The sequence below is a fragment of the Thunnus maccoyii genome, chromosome 17 (genome assembly GCF_910596095.1).
Source record: "Thunnus maccoyii chromosome 17, fThuMac1.1, whole genome shotgun sequence".
NCBI lineage: Eukaryota > Metazoa > Chordata > Actinopteri > Scombriformes > Scombridae > Thunnus > Thunnus maccoyii.
In genome coordinates this window covers 12,042,425-12,060,014 of record NC_056549.1, presented here as the reverse complement: position 1 = coordinate 12,060,014, position 17,590 = coordinate 12,042,425, and the positions used below count along the sequence as shown (strand labels likewise).

The window sequence follows — 17,590 nt, the reverse complement described above, 5'->3', positions numbered from 1 at the left end:
ACTCTGTCAAAGATCATCCGCGTGGTACGAGCCTCCGATGGACCGAGTGTTTTTGTAGTTCTAACAACTCCAACAGACTGATTCCTTAGTGAATCACATCAATTTCAGGAGTGGCTTTCTCTCAATTTAACTTTCATATCATCTATAATTAAAATGTATAAACTTAAGCACTTTGAAACAGGACCTTCAGTATTTCAATCAATTCTCTCCTAAAAAATAAGGTGTGCCAAATTTAGTAGACTACACCTGTTATTTAATGGTGTCAGATACATATTAAATCACTCTGATCAGGATCTGACATAAAAAAACACTTGATCAGGACACTGCCAACACACACACACACTTACTCTCTGCATCACACTGTTTCATCTCCATTTGCTTTTCTGCATTCAGTCTATTTTAATATAAACTATTATTCAATCCATCTGGTTTAAGTGATGTTTTTGCCATCCTTATTTGTTATTTGTTTGTTTGGCTTCTTGAGGTGCGTGTTTAAATAGGCCTTCTTATCTTTTTTTTTTTTAGATGTTTTGTGTTCATTTTGTCTTCTTCATTTTGCCTATCTCCAATAAATTGATTTGACCTCCAAACCTGCTCATTCCTCTTTCTCAGGAGTTTATAAACCTCATGAGTCTTGGTCTCCAACAAACATCTGTGCCTTAGCTTTAAGTAACTAACCTATCTCCCTTCATAGTCTGTGCCCAGTTCACCCTGCAGTAAATAGCGAATGATTTTGAATACTCTCCACAGCTCAAAGAGACACACTGACATTGATTGCTCCTGTATAGTAATGACTGACATTACATGGTCAGAGTAAAAAGGCAGCATGTGAATTATGTTATCTGTGATCAGACTGAGAGTCTGTCACGCTCGAAGGACAGACAAAATCTATTCCATTCTGTTATTTTCTGTCCTTTTCATTTTTTATCTTCTCTGACCAATTTTTTGTGACTGCTTTTATGACTCTGCTTCTTTTATATTTATATTTATTATTCACTATCACAAGATTAGTCACTCTGGAGCGCCTCCAATTTTACACTGACCGAGTAGGACAAAACCAGAAGTGACATTTTTTTGTTTGAATTATAAATCCATTATAATTTTGTTATCCTGTTCGATGCTGTATTCTGTAATTTGTATTCTGCTCTGTATACACAACATCCATCGAACATCTGTCCATCCTGGGGAAGGGATCCCTCCTCTGTTGCTCCTTCTGAGGTTTCTTCCATTTTTTTTCTCCTTGTGATATTGGACTGTACAAATAAAATTGACTTGAGTCACAGTGGGTCAAGAAATTCAATTCCAGTTCACATGATCAACAATTAGCAATCATTCTGTTGACTGTTTTTTTTTTTTTTTGTAAAAACAGTGTAGGCGAGGACGGAGGAAGTTGAGGAAGAATTTGCTGAATAGTCGGGGTGGAAGTGACTCATTACGAGTTCAGTGCCATTTCGCTTTGAAAAAAAAAAAGAACCACAGCAAGATTTTCACTCTCTATCCCAGAAGGACACAACCAGGCAATTACCACCAAGTCTTTTAATGTCTCTAATGCCTTTTCCCTATAGTCAGTTAGCTCTCCATGTGTGTGTGGTGGTGTTGGGTTTGTCTTGGCCAGCTGTGCATCCATATGTAAGTATCAACTCTCGCCACAAAAGCCTACGACGCATATCAGCGCAGCATCGTATAGCAACGCTTACCATATGGTAGGGCGAAATGTTTTCCCGAAGAAAAAAAAAAAACATGTTCATAAACCCTTAAAAAATGAAGTCTGCAAACAAGGTCAACTTCTTGCCTGAAGGGTTTCACTGAGCTGTTATGAATCATTGCATTGGTTCTGGTGTTATAAACAGGATTTTTAAAAAATCAATTAAGCCTTCTGTACTTTATGTTTGATGTCTCCCACCCAGGGTTATCTGTTTCAAGCAGTGTAATTTGGTTAGGTAATGTGCTTCACCACACATAACGTATTATTAGAAGTGAAGGCCATCTTGCTTCATTACATTGTATATTTGAATAAAATACAACAATTCACCAGTTTTCACCAGCCTTTGCTGTGAGTTTGAGAAATTTCCTTTTAAAAGATTTTTTTTTCTCTCAAAATACGACATATAACTGACACAATAGATTAGTGTAAATATTTAAGCTTTAAGTTAATATAGTGTTGATATGACTTTGAACAACACAATGTGCACTTGTATGAATACAAATCTGAAGCAGACTCTGTGTGGGAATCTTCAAAGACAACTTATGAAAACACGTAATGATAGGAGCCAGTTTAATTAACCTTTTTGCCTTTATAGCCGCTTCATTTCTTTATCAGCCGTTCTGTATGAACAAAACTATAAAAATAAAGAAGTTGAGAAAACTAAAAAAAAAAGGAGGCAACCACTGGTTTTTTTTTAATCAGTGTTACTTTTTAGGTTTAACAAACTTACTAGTTCTGTCAAGTGATATTTTTTTGTTTAGGTAATTTAATACTTTAAAATATACAGACTCAAGATATTAAGTTGAGCCAACAACAGTTAAGTTATGATGTCAAGAGGTGTTAAACTTGAAATGTGACAGCTTTGAGTCCCCAAATATCAAATGCAAACATAGATCATAATTTGAAATGTGTTCAGAAAGAGAGAGGGATGTGATTACAGTGGACACTAACTGTATTTTCATCACTTCCTTTAGGAGTTTTTTTTGTTTTGTTTTGGAGTTTTTTTTGTTTTTGATTAGATAGAAGACCATACAACTCATCATTCACACATGTATAAAAAGACACATAACAAACCTCCATCATAACTTCTTAAATTAGTAAAAGGAAGGCTTTTTGGAGAATTTAAATCAAAATACAATGGATGCTGGGAAGTGTGCTAATACAATAACAATGTTTCTAAGCCACTTGATTTGATTAGTTAAAATGGTGAAATGATTCCACAATGCAGCAAAAGTTAACAGAGCTTTCTCAATCTGTAATGAATCAGATTCTAAGTTATTAGGACTTTCTCACTGGTGACTGGCTCAGTTTGTTGCCACAACTGACACAACATTTTTACTTGAAATGCTGAAAATTAAAGAAAAAAATTCAACTGAAAAAGCAATTTTAAGTCTGAACAACATAATCTTTATTTTTGCCAAACAATATACTGCAATTTGGCATTTATGTGTGCAGTGCAGGGTCTGCCAGGTCAGTTTATGTAACATTTAGCTGTACAGTATACAACGTGTAAACACAGCTGGCTCTGCACAGCAAAACAATGCCAAGCTGAGACGCAGACAGTAATTATCTTGGCTTTTTTTCTGTTGGAAAATATGTTTTTCTAGTTGCATTAGCAGTTGAATGAGACAAGGAGGCAGTTTGTGTTACAGCATCTTCAGTTATAAAAGTAGACTGTAAATAATAATGGACGTAGCCACTGATGTCACCCATTGGGTTGGATAGACTCCCGTTTTGAAGCCTCGAGTTTGCATTTTGACCGTCGTCATCTTGGATTTTTGGAGCCAGAAGTGACCATATTTGGATGAGAGGGTGGAGCTTACCCTGACGCTAGCTGCTAGCGTGGTTAGCATGGAGCATTTACAGTCTATGGTTAACCGTGATAATGCTAATGCTAATTTTCGCTCACAAAAAACAGGCTTAAAACCATTAAAACAAAATTTACTTACCAGAAAAAGCTGAACATCCAACTCCCTAGAGGGTCTTTTAGTACAAACTAAACGCTGAACAATACTTTTTTAGGCGACCAAATTGTTACAGTTAACTTTCATGAACTGAAAACACACTGAAATAGTGACGGTTACGGCTACACCTATACTCTGTGAATCTGGGGTTACTCCATGGTAACGGTACCTAACCAACGTCTTCACCATGGTGGTGACGAGCCTGTGATAGCACCCAACTGTCCCACCCAGCACCCAGCAGCCAAACCCTTAATTATGCATAACATTAAGCCTTAATAAAATTTAAACGGGTGAGTTATATATAAAAATTCAACCCTGTACAGTTGTCATGAACAGGGAAATTAGTTATAGAGACCAAAACCATTTTCTGTACCAGGCTGTAAACATGTTTATTTCTGCTGTAAGTTGGGCATTTTAACATGGGGGTCTATGGGGTCAAGTGGAAACAGAAAGCTTTAACCTGCAACCTTGACCTTTTGAACATATCTTACCTCAACATGAAAAGATTAAAACATTTAAAAATTAATTACATTGTTTAATATTAACTGTACTTCTCGTTCTGCTGCTTGTTTTTTTCTCTCTCTGAATGATTTTATCTGGTTGATAAATGAGTCTGCTTTTCCTCCAGATTAAAATATTTTATTTTAAATAGCTTCATCCATGTAAAGGCTGAGTGATCAGCAGTTAGCTGCCCAAAGCATCATTAATCTGATTTATTGTCTAAAATGCAGAACAAAATGCCCTCAGTGTTGATTTTTACTCATTATCATGGGCGATTATGAGAATTGATCAAACCAGTCGGAGGCCACATGGAACCGCTAATCTTGTTTTTTTTTCCTCTTACATTTTGAATGATTATATCTGAGGCGCATGTATTAACATCTGAATTTGGGTACAGTCCAATCAAAAATTTATGAAATTTACTATTGTATTACGGATTATCTTTTCTCCCTGCAATGTTTGCCCCACATTGTTTTCCTTGTTATAGTAGAAGATGCATATTTGGGGAATTTCACATCAGTTTTACTAATGTTGCAAGATTATACAGCTGAGTGAACATTCAGTCAGATTTTCCTAATAAGTCTTTTCCTAACTTTATATGAATTCTTCTTTAAAGGATAAAGTTGGCATTATTCTCTATTTTTATTATTGTCATCAAATCCAGTGGAAAGACCAACACCAACAGTGCGTTGATCTATTTCTCAATACTTTATCACTTCCCTACCTATCTGTGGCAGTCAGCCCCAAGCTGCTTCATTCTTGCTGGAGACAAAAATCTTTAAAAACGGGTCACAAATAGTTTTGTAAATCAACATTTTTCTCCATTTACACATTTTTTTAAAAAGGCTAAGTAATTCCCTAAAACAGCTGGACACTGTAGTTTCTAGCAAAAAAAAAAAACAACAGTAAATAGCACATTTGTTGGGGACTATTTTCAATTTTGGATTAATACACTTTTGGTGTGTCAGTATTTGCTGCCCCAGTGTGCTGTATGTGGGATAGTTCATGGTAATGACATGTCACCCGGTTCAACAACAACGTGGCTCACTGATGTGTTTCAGTAGCTTTTGGGCAACAACGGAGCTCTCTGACACAGATGAATAAGCTGCATTAGGCCTTGGATACACACTCAATATTTGCCAGTAGGATCTATCAATTCACTGTTGGTTTTGGTCTTTCCATGGGATTTCAGAAAAATGAAAGTGATCAGAAAAATTTAGAATACCATCAGCCTTATCTTTTAATGTTTTCCCTCATCAAGATGCGTAGACATAGATTATTGAAACCTGACACATGACCCTTTGAACTTATGACCCTCACAAACTCCCAAGTGCCGTAGTTTATGTCCTCCCGTGAGTGTGACCCAGGACACAGGAGAGCATTACAACTGTTAAGGGAAAAAAACAAAAAAGATGCCATTATAATTTATCAATGACATAAACTAACTTGACAGGTTTATCCAATTGCCTGACATACATCAGCTACTTGCTGTATCTAAACGTGGGCACGTCAAATCCCTCTGCTGCTTTTGTTTGAGCTAACAATGGCCGCTCTTCAGTCTTTTCCACGGTTATTAAAAATCATCTGCCTTGGGTATTGTCATCCTTCAATAAACAAGCCTAAATAGCAGCGGGACAAACACAACAATGTGTCATTGAGGTGAATTATTATTCTTTGCCTGGAAGGTCACCCTATAGACTTGTTTCTAGATCTTGATTAAAATACAATGTTCTGCCAGCTCCTACTTCAGCTGTCAGAAATCAGCTTGCAGACTGTGACTGGAAAGCTTAAAACCCTGAAAGATTTATTCAGTTTGTGCCACAGTTCTGTAGAAAAATAAATCCTCACAGATTCCAACAAAGCAAAGCGTGTTATTGAAAGAAAAGGTTTGCAAGGATTTCTGTGGTAGTTTGGATTACTTTTATGGAGGAGGTGGCTTGAGTATAGAGGCGTGTAGCAGTCAGAAAGGATCTGCCATTGAATGGGATGGACACTTAGGATGTAGTTACATTCGCAATGCATACTACAATACACGCTTTGATTCAATGCCATGAAAGCACACTATGTCACATAACATATGATGAAACTTTAATGATCCTTGAGGGAAAATTGGGTCATAACAGTAACAAGGAATGTGATATCGAGTAGATAAAAATAGAGCAAACAGAACATAGTGAAGATAAGAGATACTGTACATCTTTGTCATGCTAATTCAGCGCTCTTTTTGGCTTGAAAGAATTCTCACTATGTTAACAAATAAAACATTTAGAAGTTTACATTTACACATTCTCCAATCCAAGCGTAAGAGCATGCCTGCATTGTGTGCAAAATAAACCACTGCACAGGGGCCAAGTGTGTATAGTGCAAATGCAAGATCTCAAAATAATGTTAATAACTAAATCTTACAGTAGCAGCATTCAGAAATACACTAGATAATAATACAGCCCTAATTACACTTACCATTTGCAACTATTTGCATTCATGTACTGTACACAGTACTGTAAAGTCATGCAAATGCTTTACAGTAGGATCTGCATTGTTTTTCAAAATCTGCCATAAACTGTAAATTTTTACTCTGCAAATATGTCAGTGTCAGTGTGTTAACAAAGATGTTTGCACTGCTGTCATTCGGCTCTAAGTTTTCACAGCAGCGGCAATATGTCAGCACAATTCTTTCATGTGTTTTGATTATTATTCATCACTGGCAAGAATGGGGGTGTTTTCCATCTTTCCATCATGTGGAAAGATGGATTGTGAAGCCGTTTCTGTTGTGTGTCTCTCCGAGACGTTAGTTGATGTTATTTAGCTGCATAAGTAATGAAAGTCAAGCCTGTTACAGTTTGGTAAATGCACAAACAAAGGCATTGCTGTGATTTAAGCACTCATGCAATATTATATACATAATAAGCAGTGATTGTTCATAATATGCTTTTTAACCAGTGTGGGGATTCAGGTAGACATGAGTTGCAGACACCCAACCCACACATTTTCATCTAAACTGAACATGAAATATAAAGTACTAAATATTATTATTAATGTGCTTTTTCTCCAGGCAAGGCCTACCCTCCAGAGTTCTACTATGATACCTACAGCCCTCTGTGGCAGAACAGGCCCAGAGTCTACGGCTTCAAGCTCCAGTGGACCCAGATGAACCCCAACGCGGTGGACCGCATTGTCGCCTACAGACTAGGCATCAGACAGGTAGGATGACGTACATTAGAGTTGTCTGTCTGACTAATCCTGCCTGCTGATTTGCTCTCTTTTCCTCAGTTTGACCTATGGGTGCATCATTCTAATGTTTATTGCACCACAAAGTATTATTCAGTCCCACAGAGCTCTACTCTCAGGGAGCTTTTATTACTGCCAGACCATGAGTTTTCTTACTCAGAGGAGTGGAAGGGAACCCCGCAGAGAGAAATAGCAAGTGTAGCTCCTGTTTCCCTGTTTTTCCAGTAAACTCCACAGATGACAGGCAGGCAGCATTGATGGATGGCATGGTTACATTTCCTCTCTTTGGCAATCAATGCGTACCTTCTTCTCTCTCTCTTTCTCTTTCTCTCTCTCTCTGTTTCCCTCCCCCCATAGCGGTGTTTTGCACATTTGATCTTTATAGTTTTTTTTATTTACGGCAGCAGGTGTGACACCACCTTTAGATAAAGTTTGAAATAGTGTGCCAACACCATTAACGCCACAGATTTTCAGGTTAACATCCTGCCATTCAGGAGCCTGCTCAGAATTAGCGAACGTACCCTGACAGTTGTGTTTACGATGAATAATATAATTTCATGTGTCACACTACACCCGTGAGGAATTGAAACTTGAAAACACATTCTAAACCAGTTATGTTTGTGTAGCACAGTGATTTTTTTTCTGTCAACTATCTCAGTTGGTCTGTTTGGTTATAAATGATGTGCTTGCAGAGCCCATGTTTTCGCTTGCCAGGCGTTTTTCTGAAAACTTGCCAGGAATATACATTTCCTATTTTCAGCTAGTCCTGCACATAGTTTTTTTTTTTTCACAGATTATGTCTGCATCTGTATTAGAATGGACCCACAGTAATTAACATTTCAATATTTTCTGCATTTGTTTACTCAAAAGACAACATCACTAGCCAGTCTATTAGCAGAGAATCACTGTTTGGGCAAATTAATTTCTTTCCACCTTCTTGTCTTGATATCTCATGAGGGTACATTGTATGACCATTATTTCCTTCCTGCGAGGCATAAAAACCAATCTTGCATTGTCTTAGATGAAAAAGATTCTTTGCTGTAGGGAAAATGCATAGACTTTTTTTTGCTGCTAAACACTATCAAAAATCGGTGTCTTGTTCTATTTTACCTTCCGTGATGGATTGAGTCTCAGATTTTAGCATTGATTTAGACCGATAATGAGATTTTTTTTAATGGCTTTTCGTGAGGAAAAGTTGGAAAGAGGCAAAAGAATCGAGACAGTGAGCAAGAGGCAATCAGAGAGGATAAGAGAGAAATGAGTGGGAGGAGAGGCTCCTTTAGTAAATAAATAAATGCAGAGATACCCCCGGACTGACTGCGAAGGAGCGGTGCAGTAAAGAAAGCTCTGGCACATGGACTACACCACTTCAATCTATTTATAGATCCAGCAGCAGTTCCCCTGCCATTCTCTGAGAATTATTATCATTTTCTCTCGCTACTTTTGAATTAATACTGAGAGCTGGTAGACCTTATGCCTTTGTAATGGATTGCTTTGTGTTATCGTCCAGTGCCCTTGTGAGAGACAGTCTGGCTGAAGGGGAAATGGGAATGAACCTCTAGCTGAAAGGCATGCACGGGCGAGAATCACAAAACACAAATCACCGCACCTGTCAAGGATGCAATGGAAAGGTGTGACACCTGCCCTTGTTTTGATACTGTAGCCGGCTTCTTCAAAACCTTCTGTGCTGTCCAGAAGCTTGATTGCCTGTCTCCAACCCCTGCGAGATAACTTTTTCAACCCGCATCTTGCCATCTTGCAACTGCTTCTTCCTACTCTCCCTTCATCTCCTCCTTCCCTTTCGTCTTTCTCAATTGATCTGTCAAGTCAGAGTGTGCACGCAGATCAATAGAAGCCATACTAATTACATGCTGGCAATCTACAGTAGATCAGCAGTCGTCTACCATTACACCGTCACTTTGATTATTCCTGTGTTTCTTTTGGCTCCTGCTATCACTTTGATCAATCCTGCTGTTTTTTAAAGTTGCCATAAAAAACCCATGAACTGCTGCTGCAATCAAATGAGATTAAGTCAATATGGCACTCTGCTTCTGTGGGGAAAATGTGTAAAATGAAAGGTAATGGGATGTAAACAGAAACCTTAATTAGGTGCTGGCACAGGGATTCAGTGAACATTAATGGGAATCAAAACAAAGGCGCAAAATCCATAAGGCACTAAATATGTGCACAATTTGATAAGTCTGAAAAGTTAAATGTTTTTCCCAATCAACCTTTCAAGTTCGATTTGTTTTGTGTATTTAAGCACAATTCTTTTTTGATAAGGGGAAAAACTGAACTATTTGCTTCCATTTGTTCATTTGGAGTTTTAGGTAGTGTTTGCCAAGACTAGCATTTAAGGCCTCCATCTGCCTGGAGCTTTGGGACACAAACACACACACACACACACACACACACCCAAAGACACAAACCTGTTTTGTCCCTATTACACGTTCTTTCCCCAATTAAATGTTTTTCAATTTGACACAGCTCTCCAAAACTGATATGCAGCACACAGTTTTACAGTATATAAGTGAAAGTGGTCTCAGACTTTTGAACCCTACTTTATATATATATATACTTTTATTAAAGTTCACAGCATAACACAACCACCTGAACATAAGCAAATAAAGCAAAGTGATGTGGGAATTGGCAACATTAATGAGGTAAGAGCCAATCCTCTAAGACATTCTCACTCTAAAGTAAATTGACAGGACGCTCCTGTTACAATCTGGCATCAAATCCTTTCAAAATGGAGAGATCTTTGAGAGATCTATACGGTACTTTCTGTTACACTAAAGTAATAACACCATTATATCGATTTTATAATAAAAATAATAGTGAGTGGTAAATGGACTGCATTTATATTGCACCTCTCTAGTCTTCTGACCACTCAAAGTGCTTTACACTACATGCCACATTCGCCCATTCACACACATTCATTAACCGATGGCAGACGCTGCCATGCAAGGTGCCTGCTCATCAGGAGGAGTCTCTAATCATTCACACACACACACTCACACACCGATGACACAGCAATTTGTGGTTTGGACGCTCCGGCATGCAGACTGGAGGAGCCGGAGCTCGAACCACCGATCTTTCGATTAGTGAACGACCCGCTCTACCTCCTGAGCCACAGCTGTAATAAAACTCAAATTAATTGAATGTAGAGTCTAAAAATAGACTTAATTGGGCCACCATTTCAAACAGGTCTCATACACGTTTTGAACATCATTAACTGTTCAAACATCTGCTGTTTTAGCTAATTTCAATCAGAGAGAGGTGAAAAATGACAATTTATAGAAAATAGTTTTACAGTTAGATTAGGTGGGAAAGGCTTTGCTCTTCTTTGCACAATCTTAGCACATAATTAGATGTTGAGGTGAGAAGTGTCAGGTTATAATTGCTACACTCACCTGAATATGATTATTAATAAGCTGGTAGCCAAGCAGCTGATGTATGAGCCAGTGAGTGTGAAGCATGAATGACGCTGCCGATCAGTCATCTTAAGGAAGTGCAACATCAGTGCTCAGCCTGATCTAACACTATGCTCCTTAAATGGGACTTTATTGGGTTTTATAGCGTGATAAGATGGCTTCAAATCAGAAAACGTGAGCATTCGATCAAATGTGAGATTGAGTTTAGGACACTAGGTCAGAAAGTCAAAGAAAAGTATAGCCATACACAGCAAAACACAAAAGCAAGAAATGCATGTGGGTGTGAATTCATGTATTTTATGACTGATTTTCTGAAGAGAAAACCTTGGTCAAAGTTGCTATAGGTAAAGCTTGGCTCTCCCTTGTCCAATAATATTTTATTTCCTCAACCAAAGAAAAAATTAATGAACTGATTTTATTTTCCAGCATCTGAAAATAAATGTTATTTATGTTTTGCATTTGTAGACTGCTGTGGCCATTTTCGCATCACTGTGCCTACCTCTCCTTCCTTGGCATCCGCACTCAAAACAAAACAGGATGTGTCATTTTAATACATCTATATGTCTAGTTGGAAAAAGCATTTCTAGCATTTGTATATCAAGGTTTTCACAAAATAGCAAATGATTTGAAAGTGATGCATCCTCTTCTAGGGTGTTCAAACACACACACACACACACACAAACACACACACTTACAGGTCAACACTGTGTAATTTATGGCAATTAACTGCCATGCCTTTTGTGCTTTAGAGGAAAGCTAAAATTCAAAGGATAGGTAGGGATGAGTGCACCATCTGCAATTACCAGTGACAGACAAAACACTCTATTTACCTGAAAACTAATGGTGATGAAAACTTGCACCCCATAATTGTGGATCACCCAGGCTCTAAGTAATTACTTAATTGATATTGTTCTCTCTCTCTCACACATACACACACACACACACACAGACACACACACGTAGACTCTGCTTCACTGCTATCGCACCTTCATTCATTCTATCTCTGCCTCTCTCTGGTAGTCACACACTTCATCTCCTACTTTGACTGAGAAGGGCATGTATAGTCACTAATTGTGATGCAGAAGCTGTAACTTTTCTTTGTGCAGCTTCCCCTTAAACTGATTCTTAAAGATAAAATGTATCCCACTTCTCTTCTCTAGCCCCCAGCAAATGCAGCAACAATCCCTTGTTTTGTTTCTTTGAATTGTATTGTTTCTCTAGACATGAAAAGCATGAACTAATTTTTGGTAGATACCTGAGCTTAGTCACCTAAAGACAAGTTTGCTCATGTGTTGTGAATTGTGCAAAGACGAGTATAAAATTCTGTCAGTTCACGGCCCTTGTATGAAGCAAAATGTTGTAGAACATGATTAAAGAAAACTTTAATAAAAAGAATGAAGCAATCATGTAAGGTGTTGTCCTTACTGTACTCATAAACTGCCTGTATAGTACATACTGAGGCATATCTTTAATGGGAAAAATGAATCAGGATTTTTCTCTCTGCAAATATAAAAATATCTCTGCTCCTTGCTAATAGCAGTCTTTGAATTCAGAGGCTGGGAGCTGCTTTGAAAGTAAATATGGCTAATGAGCAGGAAGCTGTCAACAGCTTACAGAGGTTTTTTTTTTTTGTGTGTGTAGCATTTAATGTTGGCAGATCATACGAATGCTTATAGACAAGGTTAACTGGCAGATGAGAGGGAACGTCCTACACTGATAGTGAAGGGAATACATATTTGCAATATATTCCCAGGGGCAAACTTTTCAGAAGAATGTAGTTTGTACTGTACATGCTGTCCTTCTGTGGTGAAGCTATACACAAACTCTGTAGAGCCTTGTATTTTATGTATTAACGTTAAGTTTAGTTTACATTATGAGAAAGGGGACATTAAATCACACATACCTACAAAAATGAAGAGGATAACACAATCAAATTTCTTCTGGGCACCATGGATGTCTGTACCAAATTTCATAGCAACATATCCAATGGTTGTCGATAAAAAAAACCTCATAATGGTGCTAGAGAAAAAGTTATTGGATCACCAAAATCAGTAGGCTTTATCCTCTGAGTATTGTGAATGTTTGTACAAAATTTCATGTCAGTCTATCCAATTGTCCAATAGTTATTGAGATATTTCAGTCTGGACTAAAGTAGTGGACGGACGGACCAACCAACAGGCCAACAATGCCAAGCATGGCCAAAAATTAAAAACAAATTTCAACTAAGATGATAAGTGTGGTAGCTACTTATTTTTTACTGTGCTAAGGTAACTTATTCCAATTCCTAGCATCACTGAACCTAAAGGTACAAGTTCCCATTTTGGTACTGAACCTCAACAAGCACAAGTCAACAACAGTAACTCAGTTTTCAATCTAGTCAGCATGAGTCTCCCCAACTCTATGAAGGTGGCCTTTGAGATGTTCAGAGGCTCTGCTTTTATAAATATTATGCATCTCACAGCTCCTTCAAGGGTAACCAGCCGAGTTGTTGGAAATGCTGCTCACCATTAGACACCCTTGGGTTCAAGCCTAACACAACCCTGACTAACTTATGATGAGAGATCTGCAGTTTGCTCGAAGTTTTCTCTCAGAACTTCTCACAGAACGTTTCATGAACAGATTGAAAAGTTAAAGCAACTCAAAATTAGATAATTGAACAACAGTCTTAGATTTCCTTTATTAAATAAATCAGCTTTTCTAACAAAAAAACCCATTTCTGTTCTTCACTTTACACAGGGTTTTTAATGCCATGACTTTTCCATTGAGATTACTGTGTAACAAACATTCTAACTAGATAAAAATCTGACCATCTAAGACAATACTGGTTGAACTTAGCTTGCGTAGCCTGGGCTTTAAAATAAAATTAATTCTGTATAATATCTGAGCTATCATCAGCATATAAAAATACATTTTCAGCACTAGTAGATTCCAAGTGATTTACAAATAATAATAACAGTAGGAGGCCTAAAGTACTGCCCTGTGGGACTCCACATGCTCAGCAGATGACTTCTTGATAAATTACTTCAACTTTCTGAAATCTATGGGTTAAATATGAAGTAGTGATTGACAGTATTATTGCTTTGTGTTGGTTTTTGTGTTTTTGTATGTAGTTACAGACACAGCGCTAATGAGGGTCTAGTGATTTTTTTAATAATCTGAACCCCTTGTGATTCTTCCTCCTGTCCAGATGGGCTTGCAGCGCTGGTGGGAGCAGGAGATCCCTGTAGACGGAACAATCAACAAAGGAGAACTCATGACGCACAACTTGACTGAGCTCATAAAGCCTGAATCCTACGAGGTGCGCCTCACCCCCATCACACGTTTCGGAGAGGGTGACTCCACCATCCGGATTGTCACTTACAGTGGTGAGTGCTGATTTCATTTTTTCCAAATACAGTGATCAGTTTACTCATCCTGCAGTGTTTGAATGCTCTCACATTTGAAAAATAAATATGAAAAGCGGAGACACAGGAGAGTAAGATTCACTTTAGTCTTCTGCTCACACATGTGGTTGCACAGGTGGAAGAATTATAGCTACATCTGGTAATGTTACCTTTCAGCTAACTCAGAAATACTTAAATTAACTCTAGCTCAAGTTTGGGCTACTGTATTATGACACATGTTCATCAACACTGATGGATATGAAAAGTTCACTCTGGTATCAGCAATCATTACGATGATCATGATGATGATGATGTATTATGTATGATATGTATGAGAAAGGACCAGGGAAAGTGAACTCATTAAAATAATTTGAATTGCATCTAACACCGTCAGTCATCAGAAAACAGCTTGAAATCAGCTTGCTTTGCGTCTTTGCCAGTTTGAGCTAAATGAATGCTGATCAACTGACTAATCATCTCTTCCTTGTGAACTTTATTGCCTGAGTCAGGTCTATCCTGTACCAGGGCAAAGGCTGACTTCTTGTTACTGTGCATAAGAGATCGTCATGACATCAAGGCATCAGATGACTCAAACATTTAGTTTGAGATGATTGATGTTTTGCTTTCACTCAGTTTCCCCCAAAACAATATTTATTTGTTTGGTTCCTTCTCATCTTTTTGCCAGAAGATGTGTTTTGTCTCGTGGGATGTATTCATGTAACAAATATCATTTCTGTCATTTTTATATCACAGATATTTTGAAAGGTCCCTGGCCTTGCTGAGGCACACATGTCCCCTCTAATAAAATAAAATCTCACTATGCCTTAACTAAAAATCAGCAGCCAAATAGGACAATAACAGTGTTTACTGCTGTCATATTGTTTAATTTGGTTGATGCAGGTTTTGAATCAGGGCTACAGTAATAGAATAGCAGCCAGAATCACATCATGGAGATGATCTGGTACTGTATGGCATGCCAGCCTGGTGAGGCCAGTGAGAATACATCAAAACACAGAATGAAACAGCAGCTTGCAAATCTTGGTAGATTCGCCGTCCTGTGGGATGACATTCTGGCTGAAATACATAAGCTACAGTGGTATCCACAGTAGGCCCAGCAGTGCCAGTGAACAGATGCACAGCTACTTGAGATGTGCATTTTCAGAAACAAACTGGCTGACTGTTTTCTGTCTATCACCGACTGCTGAGCCCTGCCTGAGTTGTGCTGCTGCAGTTGTGAATTATTCAGTTTCACTGCAGCTCAACATGAGTAGTGAAAAGAGAACTGGGGAAGAGAGGGAGAGAGAAGAGAGGGAGAAATCCTCCGCTGTTATTTTTGTAGTAGTTTTTTTGATATTGTGTGGTCTTGCTAAACCTTGAATTGATTTCAGCTGAATTGAATTAAATTGAATCCAATCAAAGTGAAATAAAGAGAATTGAGGCTAATTAAGACAGAGCGAGGCACTGATGCAGAGATGGAGGCAGCCAAGTTAGGACTGAGGAGGAGAGGAAGATACAGAGGAACAAAGTAAAAAAAAGGGGGGGGGGGGGAGTTGAGAGGGGGGGCAAGATGATGTGTGAATCGCCTGCCCAACGAGAGACTGGACTAATTATCACTCTAGGGCTGCTCTGTTCTCCCACGCACAGCAAAGCGTCACTGTAGCAGCCTAATGTAGGTCTGAGCCGAATCCACCCCGCTCAGAGTACGTGTCCCATAAGACATCTGGACTGACGAAATACAGTCCAAGATCTTCTCCATTATCGCTTCCCTTCCACTTTCACAGGGTGAGCAGAGAGCAGCGGGGCGTCTGTTGACAAGCTGGAGCATTAACAGCTTTACGGTTTATGATAAAACTGATAATTATGTTTGTGTGTAACTATGTTATACTCAGCCATAATTTAGTGAGTATGTTTACGTTTGTGTCTTCTCCCGTCTTGGGTTATATTATATAGTCTGACATTTTCATGGAGGAAAAACAGAAACAGTTATTCTTGTCCCTGTACACATGATACATACCATCAACACCATTGTCATCTTCTATGGTGGCCATTAAATATCTCTTTTAAATTCTTCATAAAGACTTGAATATTTAATAAGACATATATTTGCATAGTTCTTTAATTACAAAGACACAAACTTCTGTTTCCTGGTGTCTCTAAGAAGCAGAAGTTTCTGCTTCTCTGACTTAATAACTCAAGCCAAGACACATCTGTGCAGATAAGAAGTTAAATGCCAAAGTATTTCTGTTTCTTTTGGAGTAACCTTGCTGGCATATTAAGTTTTCTCAGCACAGACATCACCTACAAAAAGTCATAAACAAGTGTTAATACTCAGTGATAACCAGTCCATGACGGTTTCCATCAGTAACTAGCTCTGTTGCTTCACAGCAAGAAGGTTGAGAGTGTCAATTCACCTTTCACCCTGGTTCTCTCAGTGTAGAGTTTGCACATTTTCTCCATGTTTGCTTTGGCTTCCTCCTACAATCAAAAAGCAATGCAGGTCAGAAGACACCAAATAACCTCAGGTGTCAATTTTCGTGTATTTATCTCCGTGTGTTTGTCCATCTACTGTATGTGTGCTTGTATGTTTATCTTGCAATGAGCTAGTCAGGTGCTTCCAGCCTTCTACCAGCGAGTGCTGAGGTAGCCTCTGTCCCCTCATGACCCTGAATAAGAACATGTGGAAACAAACAGCAAACCAAAGAAATATGCCAAACAAATGAGCCTGTTTGTTAGTTTTTAGGATAAACGTTGCTGTCCTTTTGTGTAGTACATAAGGCCTCTGAAATCTGAGCAAGTTTTCCCACCATTACTCAATAGGCCGAGCGATCATTCTGATGCACATAAAGCCGATGGTAGCAGCTTTTCTGTGAGTTGGCAGGAAAACACAAAAGCTGTTATAGTATCCCCAGCTGTAGGATGAAGGATGGTTGTGTCACCAAGCTCCAAAGACGCTCTTTTAAATTTTGCTGCACTGACAAACTCAGCATCTGTTTGGTGTTCCTCATAACACCTCCCTCTCTCTCTCTCTCTCTCTCTCTCTCTGTCCTGGTTCCCTCCAACATGGAGGATTTAATATTTAAGCCTCCTGTCAACCCTCGCAGTGGCACGGTAAAACACTGCTGCTCTTACTTAATTTTCCATTTTTTATACTTCTCATAGCGGCATATACGGTTGAAACTCACTCAATCCAACATTAAATACAGTCTCCCACTCGTGATGACCTCTATCACCTGCTATAGCTGAGGTGTCAGGCTGTTATTATTCGACCAGTAGTGTTTCAATATAATCCCTGACTGAGCTTTTGTACAGTCATGGTCTCAGCTTTCTGTTTACCAAAGAACTCAGTGAAACAGTTTTTGATTGTATTATATTTTA

At 38.5% G+C, this 17,590-nt stretch overlaps 1 protein-coding gene across 7 annotated transcripts in view; it reads left to right on the top strand.

Annotated features, from left to right (window-relative positions):
- LOC121882202 (MAM domain-containing glycosylphosphatidylinositol anchor protein 2-like) overlaps positions 1-17,590 on the top strand; it is a 181,359-nt gene that overhangs the window by 143,336 nt on the left and 20,433 nt on the right. For all 7 annotated transcript variants that reach the window (XM_042390244.1, XM_042390243.1, XM_042390240.1 and 4 more), the window contains exons 11-12: positions 7,223-7,371; positions 14,020-14,197. In XM_042390244.1, the coding sequence (XP_042246178.1) occupies positions 7,223-7,371; positions 14,020-14,197 (327 nt within the window). The remainder of the gene's footprint in view (positions 1-7,222; positions 7,372-14,019; positions 14,198-17,590) is intronic.